At 44.0% G+C, this 12,423-nt stretch overlaps 1 protein-coding gene across 1 annotated transcript in view; it reads right to left on the bottom strand.

Annotated features, from left to right (window-relative positions):
• pdzrn4 (PDZ domain containing ring finger 4) overlaps nucleotides 1-11,818 on the bottom strand; it is a gene marked incomplete at both ends in the record, with an annotated part of 33,385 nt that extends 21,567 nt beyond the window's left edge. Inside the window, one exon of the mRNA XM_079235805.1 lies at nucleotides 11,750-11,818. Coding sequence (XP_079091931.1) covers nucleotides 11,750-11,818 — 69 coding nt within the window. The remainder of the gene's footprint in view (nucleotides 1-11,749) is intronic.
• Between the last annotated feature and the right edge of the window lie 605 nt (nucleotides 11,819-12,423).

Genomic DNA, 12,423 nt, shown 5'->3' with positions numbered 1-12,423 from the left:
CTACTGTATCATCACTGTGGTGATCAAAAGCATATGAAGTCCATTAAAACATTCTTTACACAATAAAACACCCAATGGCAAAGGTCGAGGAGGTTTGCTTCACACCGCCTTGTTTAATCCCCAATCTCATTCAACATCTACAGTAGCCTGGCAGGTATCTTTATTTTCTCTCATAAAATGACAAATGCCTTTTGCCTGTTGGGCTCATACATCATGGCAGGGCCAACATGTCTGTGTTTAACTAATAGGCTCCATGTCCTCAAGCAGCCACGGATGGCACGGGTTATGACAAACTGCATCAACAAGACATTCATTACCCTCAACATCCTAGCAACCAAATCACAATTACCCTGATCCAAGAGTGAGCATCCAGCCACGCTCTTATTCCTCGCACAACATGACGTCGATGCATAAATTAGCCTTCTTTTGTCACATTGGGGGGTTGGCGGGTATGAGAATTAGCTTAGTTTGTTTTGCTTGTGATGAGACTGGGTGAACCGATGGCAGATGACTGCAAAATGTCTTTTTGGCAAATCAACAGGCACTCATTTTTCGTTCTGTGTGCATCTGTACATATGAATGTGTTTGGGGATGTTTTGTGTGTACATTTCACGTATGTGTTCTTGTATGTGTGCATCCATGCAGATAGTTGTCTTGACTGACTAATGCACTTGGTCTGCGCTGTGCCAGGACTCTATTGTTGCGCTGTGTCCTCCCCACAGCCATTAGATTGCCATTAATCTCTCATCTGCCATTAAAACAACAGCCAGTGAGCTGGACTGAACAATACAGGGGCCCTTCCTCCAGCCCCTCGACACATACTAGCAATGAGTTTGAATTAGGCTCTCGGGGGTCACCGATTAGACCCACATATTTCATCCAGACAGCTGAGTTCACAAAGAGGTTATGTGTTACTCCTCTAAATGGGAAAGCTGAACATACATTCTCCATCTAAACATGTCATCTATGTGTACTGTATTTAGCTAAAAACGAGACGAGATAATCTTATTCTCAACTAACCCCATTTCAAAACCAACAATGAAGTGACGTACTGTCGCTAATTCTTCTGTGACATCGACCTCCATTGTTGTCAAAAAAGAAGCGTAAAAACAACAATAAAGAAGAAAGTTATTTCATGACCAAGAACCAGGGCACTGGAGTTTATTTTGAGCCAACCCCAAAAACTACATTCTGCTGCCTTAAAAACGAGCTGCTGAAAATAGTTTACAACAAAAGCGTTGCTTTCTCCTGTTTGAGTGACATTTGCTCAAAAATGCAGAGCTCAGCTGTAGCAGGCTATTATTAGGCCTTTCAGAAAAATGAAACTATATGCAGTATATGTGACCTTTTTTAAATGTTTTATTATTTCCTTCATTGCAATGAGGTTGAGTGTCATAGACCAGGTAGATGTCTGGATGGATGATGGATAAACCATTGTATATTGTATATAATTGCATAGTAAGCACTGAACAATCTATAGTTTATAGCTATCTTTAGGTAATTAATTGTATTTGTATTATTATTATATTATTTAATTTGAGTAAAAAAAGTTAAAGTAGACTCAGCACAGCAGTTAGAGCTGACTTCTTGATGTGGACTCTTAAAAGATCCCATTCAGTTTCTGCTGCCTTGTTTTCATTGTTCTGGATCTAAGCAACCGCAGACACACAGGGGTTTAACGGTGTCATGAAAGTGACACCCTGTGACACATCAGTGAAAAGACAGGCACAGTTAGAGCTGAGGCTCAATGAATGCCGACTGAATACATCATAGATTTGCATAACCTCTCATTGCTTGAAGCATTTTGGAGACTCATAACTATCACAGATTTTTTTTTACAGAGTTCATAATCTTTGAATTAAGACAGGATTCTTGAGGAAACATTATTGGACTCTGGACTGAACATCCTTTAGTAATGAGTTAATTTAGACCATAAATCAGAGGGATAATGTTAATCTTAAATTCAAGACTGTTTTGTTAAAAACAATGGGGTATCCTTATTAAGGAAATCTTGGTATATATCTTTGTTATTCACATGAGCATAGTTAGTTCCAGGCAAAAGAGAGCCAGCTCCGGATGCTGGGGCATAATTAGCAAATCATGCTAAAGCTTGGAAAGTGAAAATCCTTTACTGGGGAGCAGGAAAATGAAAGATTTATGTGCTGCTTTTTGCATAAAATTAAGTATTTCTTTTTTTTTTAAAGCCTGGAGTGTGAACTTTCCCTTTTTTTCCCTCCTCCCACCAAACCTTTGCCTTATTCATTTTAAAGTGATGCATGTTTATGCTCACTGGAAGCACCTCACCCATTAGCATTATTCATAACAGGAAGCTTCCGCAGTCCGCCTCTTTGGTGGAGAAGAAAAACGACCTCACACTCCACTAACTGTGAGCGTGCGAGAAGAGCTCTTCCTGCAATGAAAAATACCTCCATCCAAAAAAAGCATGGTTGGTTAGTTAAGAGAGACACACTGCGTTGCATTCCACCCCTCAAATCGACCCACCTCAATCAAGACTCACACTGTATTCACAGCTTCATGCATGGGAGTGTAAATCTACAATATGACTGAGTGAACGGCTAATCACATTAGCCACCAAAGTATGCTCCGTCGGAGGATGATTAGTGTCTGCGTTCAAGTGATTTTCAGACTGTATCACAGATTGACTCTAAATCAAACCACTGTTTCTTAAAAATAGGTCACAGGTCTCATTTGTGTGAGTCTCCTCGTAACGAGGCCATGAAACATGAAATGATGATGGCTGACTAAGAGCATATGTATTCAGGAAGATTTATTTCATGTTTAAGATTAAGATTAAGTTTAAGATTATTAAAAAGGTGCACATTATTGGCAATGTGTAAAAGTAGGCAAATTTAACCACATAGCTTTTGTGTCTAAGCGTTACCAAACTTTAACAATCGCTTCGGCAGGTGTGTTAAATATTCATGAGGGCAAATCTGGAAGGCATACACACACATTTTGTCATCTGTTCTTTGAAAGCCTTGTTGCACAAAGACGTGGCTCTAAGTCCCTTTGCAAATGCAGCATACTTCTCATTTCTGTCAGTTGTGCAAAAAATGAACAGCATTGGGTTACTCTTTAAGGTTTATTTTTTTACCAAATACATATCTCTTGGGAATTTCTGCTTGAATAATTCTCAGCCTGAAGTGATTTCTTTTCAGTAACGTTGCTCTGCACTCAAACGAAAACACTCAACCCACACCGAGACGGTTGTTGGAATATAAGAGCATGAGCAGATGATATCCCTTGACCGACGTTTGTGAAACGTTCAACCAAGGCATGCCATTCTTCAATTGTCTTAACGGCCTTCTCGAGACACTAATTTGCCATCGCGCTCGTTGTTGGGAGCCGTTACGCTCCGCTGCCTGCACCTGCTGTGATCTCTGCATTTACAGCCATAAATCATTCATTTCCCCACACCTAACGAGATTGTATGAAACGGCACCACAGAATACACGAGCTGATACATTTCCTCAAACTAACTACAACAACAAAGACAGCGCTTTGGCCGCTCTCCATCCTGAGGGCATTTCCCATCTCAACACAAGGCTTATGGTTACACCCTGCGCTAAATGCAATCACCCCCCCCCCCCCCCCCCCCACTATGCAGATGGTTTAGTGTTATTCTATCTGTAACTGGACTCAATGCCAGGCTCTGAGTGGGCCTAATGACTCCGAGCCCCGAGTTGGTTAAGTGGGAATTCAACACCAGCGCCCTGCTGTAACCTAATCTCCCTTCAGACCACCTGGACCCAGGATCCACCCTGTGGGTTCAGAACACACTTGGCAGTGACAGTCTAACAGTGCATTTGCATTTTTAAGCGTTTAGCTAAAAGCCTTATCAAGACACATACTTTATGCAGAATTATTTAGCTTTACATCATGTTTTAGAGCAGATGTCAGGGTGGCTGTCAGAGAAAGCGTCATTACCGACATTACGAGCTGTAAATGTTCATGATTCAGAGCCACTGTTCTTGGAAAAACCCCTGTCTCTAACGAATCATTATGCATGATGGAGAATATTATTGGCAAAGAGAAAGAAAAAAAAAACGGTAAAAAAGTGAAGGTTTTCTTTTTATAGTTTAACTGACATTTGGTCTCAGATGAGAATTGCACCTTCACTGCCAAATAACTCATCCAAAGATCTGACTGAGAGACATTGTATGCTAATATGGACGATGTTAGATGTTTTTATGTCTAAGAAGTTGCTTAGCATTCCCCCAACCCCTGAAACAGCTAAATATCTGGGGGAATTTTTTTGTGCATGTTTTGTGTGTATGTGTAGATTTTTGTAGCGCCTTGTTGCAGTAAATGCCTGCAACAAATCCATAACGGCTCCAGATGGTTCCTCGTAACATCTGTCTAACCTGACAAAACATAGCCTGCAGCGTGTGGCCATAAGGTGCATTATTGGGTTATTCCAGCACAAGGTTGGCTTCAAACCATATAACCATCAGCGGCTGACGGGTAACACACTGAGGCGAGACAAAATTAGTGCCCCTCCCTGACTGACAGACGGGTCCTCCATCACTATATCTTTCTTCGCAGGGTTTTCCCAACACGCATGGGAAATTTGGAGCACCTCAGAGGGCGGGGTTACGCCAAAGTGTATTAATGAGTCGGGCAGACAGACAGTGACAAACAAGGAGGAAGACAGACAGGGGCAGTGGGATGGAACGGACTTGAAACTGTGTTTGGCGTCTGATAAGTGATGGGAGAAGGAGGAGAGCGAGACTTTGTGTTGTGGAAAGGGCGAGGTTAAGGAGAATGGGAGGGGGGTTAAAGGACTTATTGATGGGTTGCCTTTTCTCGCTCTGGTTCTCTCCCCTCATGCTTTACTTTTACACAATCCTATCTTTATTTGCTTTCTTTCTCAACCTTTTCCCTCCTCTACCGTTCCATTTCTCTCTCACCCCCACCGCTCTCTGTTCCCCTACTCCCTCTCCCCACCTCCTATCATCTTGGCCAGGCCACTTGGCCAATTGGCGAGTATGGTAATCAGCTAGAGGCTGATAACAACTGATAAGTCCTCTTGTCAGGCACTGAGAGCTTGAATGACATTTTTAAAGAGAGTCGTAAAAAAGGAAAACACGCCGTAAAGCTGATGAATGGATTCGCCCTGTGTGAGTTTCCTTCCGTGTGGTAAATTAATGTACACAGTATGTGCAAATAGGCATACTTACCTCTTTAACAATGCTGTGTAGTTGTGTGTACAAACATCATGTGGGGGCCTTTTGTGGCGGGGAGACACAGGGGGGGTAGAGGAGTGTCACTCAGCCCACATAAAGGCTTTCATCCTGGGCTTATCAGAGCCAACGCAGGGAGAGATCGTTGGCCGGTGGAGCGAAGCGGCGACTGTTGCCGGACCCGTCTTCCCCTGACTTTGTGATTCCCCCACACATGCTTGGCGAGAAAGTGGTGTGTATGTATGTTTTCTTACAGCCAGGCCGACAGAGATACACAAAGAAAGACACCAGCTAGACACGGACATCGATGTCCAGAGTGACAAGCTGACTGTCATTATCTCTGTCACTCACACACACTGAAAGGAAATGCGCACAAATCAATTCACAGGAAAATCTAAAATACCACATCAATCCATTCCAATTGTTTCCATATTTCTTATAACAAGCAAACAGGGCCAACAACACCATGGTGCTTTTCTCCGCGATAACCTGACACTGAAAAATCACCCGTTTCCTGTTTCCAGTTTGGCCGGCGACCAGGAGACGTGCTACTCACAGCGCCGGTGGCGAGGCCATATGCACCTCTAAATCATGCAGTATTACCACCACGCTGTGCTCCAAAGAGCAACTATAACCATGATGGAAGACACCAGATGATCTGTGTTCAACACCAGAGTTAATTTACATAATGCTGCGTTCACGTTTTTAGTGGGGAAAAGCCATTACCCTAAGTTAATCTTTTAGTACCGCTAAGCTCTCAAAAGTATGAGCGTTAAATGTATTTCCTTTTTTTTTGCAGTAGAATAGATAAAATAATGCAAATCAGATTTAAATGCAAGCAATAATGTATGTTTTGGGAAATTTGTTCCATTTTCTGACATGCAATACAAAACAGAAAAGGTCGAAACTCACTGACCCGCACAGGCAGAAAGAGAAGTTGTTGGGCAGAAAAATGCAGGAAAACATGAAAAGGTCACTTCATTCTATACTTTCTGAAAAAGCTCAACATCCCATCAGAGAAACAGAGACCAGTGTTGTGCCTCCCTGGTAAGAAGACAGCTGATGAATCAGGTGATACCACCACCATTCATTCCGTGTTGGTCTGCTGTAGCACATTTTATGACCTCAAAACATCACTCAGAGATGAGATCTGGGAGCAGAAGATTATATTTATTAAATGTGTTAAATACAAGATTGGGAGCATTTTCGTATCGACTTCTCAGTTTTGTATCACAGGAATAATCATGCTGTAGTTGCATGACGACTGCGGTTTTGTGGATTTTCCATTTCCACTTCGTTTTCTGCCTTGCACGTCTCCCTACAACCTCTCAGGCTGATGTAGCTGATAGCACCGGCATATTTCACATCCTTATCTGGATGAAGCCGCGGTTTAAGGTGACCATATGGAGGTGACGGCTGCGTGGGTCTTACCACCGCTTCCCCTGCTCTGTGTGGCACTCGCTGGACACCATAGGTGGTGGCGGGAGGCGGGATGAAAGGGGTGACTGTCTAGCCCTTTTCCTGCTGTCCAACAGGCTGGACATGTGGCACAGCATCTGTGTCCGGAGGACAGGCTCACACCAAATATTGGACCGGGATACAACCATACACACCAGCGTAAGAGAAATCAAACTTAAAGGTTATCCCCTTGAGCCTGTGGTTCTATGATATAGAAGTACAGGGATGAGAGAGCAGGTGCAAAATAAAATACAGACATATTGCGTTCAGTAAGGCATGAAATGTGTGCATGTGTTAGCTTTTGTCCTCTTCATCAGGTCCAATATGTGCATGCATCGTTTCCTATGAATTCAGCATTTGAACCCCAAAAACAATTGTTAATGTACTTGTAAAGCCCTTTTTCTTGTCTTCTGACCACTCAAAGCGCTTTAACACTACATGTCATCATTCACACATTGATGGCAGAGGCTACCATGCAAGGTGCCACCTGCCCATCAGGACTCTAACAGCCTGCGGGAGCAATTTGGTGTTAAGTGTCTTGCCCAAGGACACATCAACATGAAGCCGGGGATCGAACCGCCAATCCACTGATTGAAGGGCAACCCTGAGCCACAAACACGCTGAATGGAATTGCAAAAAAAATGCACATGAACTTATTACCAAGTCCCAAACCGTAAATGAACCAGAGCTGACTAAAATGCAAGCCAGGCTTATTGCTTAGTTTGAATCATAATTAATCAGGAATTCCTCTATGGAAAACAAACATTACCCTATTAATTAGCAGAAATGCAGGGGAGGATTACGCACAGAGCAGTTCGTGGCTGGTGTATTGTTGTGTGATACAATAGTGCTGACTTTGGTGTAACTAAAAGGACAAAACAAATGTGTCCAGTGAGGCTCTGAAGGCCAGAGGCTGTGGGACAATTTAACACAGCCCCAAGCCAAATACATGGAATAGCAATTACTAAAGCTAAAATGGGGCCCCGCGGTTTGAGTGTGCAGCGATACACACACACACACAATCACAAATGAAACGTTGAATGTAAATGGTCTGACGGAAGTCATAACTCTCTCAGTGGCCGCCGGGCAGCAGGGGTTTTGCAGCCAGCGGTCCTGTCAGAATACTGCAGCTGTGTGAACAGAGATAGCCACTGTGGTGTGGGAGGGAAGGCCTGCGGGCCGACAACTGGAATTGGCCTCTGAAATGCTCTGCTACTTTTTCAAAATGGAAGGTGCTGAACAGGTCTGTTCCAAACACTAGACATCTATTTTTTGTAAATAGCTGCTATCCATTTTGTCATTGTTTCCTCCACAACAGCATTTACCATTTGAAATGAACAATCACCCTAAAAAGACAACTGTAGCTGGAGATGGCCGCTACAAACCAGCCGCCGCTGGGGCGTCATTATGAATTGTACTGCTTTTTTTTGGCAAGTTCTATGCCTTAAACATTGGGCTATCCTATCCATAACTACTCAATGTCAATGCCTGATTCCAACCAATCGTCTCTGCCTCAACCAGCTACGCACAGTGCGTCTTGCCAAGAAATGCAGTGGGATTGATAATCCCGCACAGCGTGGACCATACCGGTGCTTGTCAGTTGCGATAGCTCCATGAGCTTCCTTCTATTTTTTCCCTGCACTGGGCCATTTACTCTGCCCTGGTGCTCTTACTGTCAGGATTGTACATTATTTCAATAAGGAGTCTTACTGGAGAGGGAAATACACTCATCGGGCTAACTGCTTGTTAGCGCTCTAAAAAACACAGTTTATTAAAAAAAAATCTATTTGTACCATCAACTCTTGTCTCATCACGATCTGCACTCCATTCTCCACCGTTGAGCTGTAAATTGGATGGGGCAACATAGCCAATGAGCGATGATTGCTTCCTCCCGTTTGGATTCTCTGTCCCCTAAAAGGTCAGCACTGTCAAGACGGTTTTCTATCGGGCAGCTGTGTTGTGAAAAATTTGCACTGATTTACTTTGAGCACCTTGGAGAATCTGTTTTAAATGCTGGTGTGAGCCGGGCCTTGTAATATAATTTACGTTAATCTGCTCTAAAAATTCTGCAATGTCTCGTTGCTCTAAAAATAAACCACGTTGGTCAGGACTCACCGTCCAAGACACAAGGGGAGTGAGACACGCACACACACACACACACACACATACACACACACACACACACACACACACACACACACACACACACACACACACACACATAAACATACGCACACACACGCACAAGGGATGCATAACCACAGTACCTGGATAAACGAGAGAATTACAGTTTGTCAAAAGCTGAGAGTCCAGTTCCATCTTTTCTATCCCTGCTATCAGCCACCATTGGTTTTCCCCTGGTATAATGAGCAGGTGGTGTCCTATCGTGTAGCACCGTTGAAAATACAAAAGAACAAAAACACGTTGAGAATCTGTAGTGTTGTGTGTGTGCCAAAGTAAAGTGAGAGAGGGGAGAAACAGATTGCTGGGAGAAGAAAGACAGAGGGGGGGAGAGAGAGAGACTAATGAAGGTTATGGAGAAGGAGAAAGTATGAAAAAGAAGAGGAGAAGAAATGAGTCTGGAATGATAAAAGAGAGGAGAGGCAGAGGGATTGTTGAGGAGTCTCTCTGGATTTGTAGAATCCCTCAGCCTCGAGTTTTGGGACAAAGTCACACTGACACACTTACTGAGCTGTCTTTCTCTTTCTCTTTTTCATTCTTTCTCTCTTTCTTTAGCACTGGTAATGAGAACTGTAGGTGTTCGCTGACTGTCATATACTGCAGAGCGCTTAACAGTGTGGGTTTGCTCACACACACACACACACACACACACACAATATTCTTGGATGTCTGCCACAGCGCCAGGACACCTACAGTGTGATGCGGAAATAGGAGGAAGTGAAGGGTCATTTATATGTTCCCCACAAAATCACCCTCCTTTATGATACAATCATGCATCTGCTTTTATGTTATGCAAAATGAATATTGCCTGAGCTTTGGCTGATTTATATATATAGGCTGTGTTTGATCTTTTTCTTTACCAGTAAATACATCGCCTACACAGTATGCATGTGAAGCAGCGCATACATAATCTTCCACACTTAAAGGGTTTGTTTTGCTGACGCCACAAGTAGTCAAGTTAGCGTATGGGATGGAAACACAAGGAAAAGCTACAAAGTACACAGGTTTTTATATGGATTTGACAAACAAGATGGCTAACTCTAGAGTTGCTGTTAGGTGACCTTAGGACAGAGCCAATCTAGCTGTGTCCAGCTGTTTTGTTAAACTAAGCAAGCCAGGGCCATTTGCTCTGGCTAAATCTTTAATGGACATACATGGCTGTATAAACCATCAGCCACATCCTTTTTATATGTCAAATTACTTTTGTATTGCTCTGTGGGTTAACATCTCTCCAGTTTACTCAATTCCCCTCAATGGTATGAAAGGCGCCTACCCTCTTCGGGTTTCCTTTTAACAGGCTCATTTTCTTGCTCTCCAGCCAGCCAGACAACACAGACATCCAGCATCTCATTAAAGCGTTGGGGCATTTAGTCAGAGAGCGTAATGAGCTTGAGACTGCAGCGTTGTAAATAACGTTCATGGAAACAGCGTGGAGCAGCGACTGAGGTTATTGGGGTTGTGATAAAGCATTTCTTACATTTTTTTACAGAGCCCATAACACAATCATCAACATCTAAACACTGACACCACCCTCACTGCCATTGGACACAATATGAGTTGATTTCCCACCAGAGCTATAAACGCACACACTTTTGACACGACTGCACACATCGCACGGTGGTTTATGATATGCCGCTAGTATCATTTACGAAACAGAACTGCTCATTCTCTTTAAGCTGTATCCAGTTTCCCCTGCTTGTCTGTAACCGTGTAAGATACTAAATGATGAATGAATCCTCGCTGCTGGCCACGTATCCGCCCGTACTGTACAGCAACAACAGAGGAGACCCAGAGCACGTGTTTCCCCACAATAAGCTCCACACATAGCGCTGCTGTAGAGAACATGCTCCAACAATTCACCTGTTTATCTTCCATGTATTTTAATTTACTTCACAGTCACATAACCTGTTCATATATGCAATTTGACAGTTTTTCAAAAAGCAGTCGGAGAGAACAAAACACACAATAACACCTAAGGTATCTGTTTATCGGTAAATTCACACTTGCTGGCACTTCCTATCTAATCAACACATTCCAGCCAAGCCCAGTGCAAGATGGCAAGTTAAACATTCACTGTTTTACTGCTCATTATGACAATATGATCATTTGTGGAGATGATAAGGAGAGCATCAGTCAAAAGGTTTCTTATGTTGTGTTTCTGCCTATATCTTGGGGAAATTTGATGAATAAAAGTGCCAAATATCAGAGCCAATACTTACAAGAATAATAAAAAGCATCAACATCGCAGAAACGGAATAGTGTTTTTTACATGACAGCAGGGGTAAAAACTGTCACAACAGGTCAGAAGAAACACAAAAAGACAAAAACAAGTCCAGCTCTGACAGACAACAGAGGGAGAACACAGCAGAACACATTTGCTGGCTGTTCTTTGAACTGTATATTGCTTAGACAGTCACAGGCAAGAGGAGATGTGATGAATTCCCCCGGAGCCAGCGCGAGAGAAAGAGCTGAACTTGTACTCGCATCTGCTGCTGCTGAGGAGAAATAACTAGCTCCACTCACTTTGATGGAGAGCAATACACACACACACACACACACACACACACACACACACACACACACACACACACACACACACACACACACACACACACACACACACTCTGGCTCTCCGTCTGGCTGCTAGGAAGTAACTCATTTTTCTACATTTCTCTCATGTCCCTCTCCCATTCACCCTCTTGTTTCCACACTCAACCTGCCTTTCTCAAAATGACTCTTGACTTCGCTCATCTTCTTGTGATTCTGTCACACTTTCTTGCCCGATTCTCAAAATCACCCTCCTGCCATCATCACCATCACCATCACCCATCATTGCCTCTTCTGCTGTCGTTAAAGCTCATCACGCTGGTGATTACCCCCCCGCTCCCCTCTTTCTTTTGACTTACCTGTGCAATATCATACAGCAGTTTGTAGTGTTCTTCCCGTTTCTGCAAGGTGCACAAATTGCAGCCCATTCTAGTTGTCAGGGAAACCGCGCCGAGAGCCCGCTGGAGAGTGTGCGCTGTCTGCGGTGTGTGTGAGCTCCCCCCGGGGCGAAACACGCTCGGGCTCCTCTTCCTTTGGCTCCCCCACTCTTCTTTCTCATCCGTGTATCCTCAGAGATCCCCTCTGCTGCTCCGAGCGCAGGAAACACTCTTACACACACTCACACACACACGTGCGCGCACACGCCCACGTGTGTCAGCTCACTGCTTTAGTAGAGGTTGTAGTTCCTTTAGAGTGTGCATGTGTGTGTGTGTGGTGGGAAGGGAGGGAGTGAGGGAGGGGAGGTGATTCAGTTGTAAAATGAGCAAAAGCACCTGGCTTCTCTTTCCCTCTTGCTTGTCACTCCTTCTCTTGGTTCTCCCTTGCATGCCTACATACACTCTCTTCTCCGCCACCTCCTCTCCCAGTGTGAGCAGCACACCAGTGCGCGCACACACTTTTGGCTCATGGATGGAGACACACCTCCTCCTTTGGCAGGCTGCCTCCACATGCATCGCTCCCACTCCCGGCTCACGAGCAGGCAGCGTCCTCATTGGCTATTGGAGGAAGAAGGGCTTGGAGGAGAGGGAGGGGG

This window comes from Taurulus bubalis (assembly GCF_910589615.1).
Source record: "Taurulus bubalis genome assembly, chromosome: 20".
Taxonomy (NCBI): Eukaryota; Metazoa; Chordata; class Actinopteri; order Perciformes; family Cottidae; genus Taurulus; species Taurulus bubalis.
This window is presented reverse-complemented; position numbering and strand designations above follow the sequence as displayed.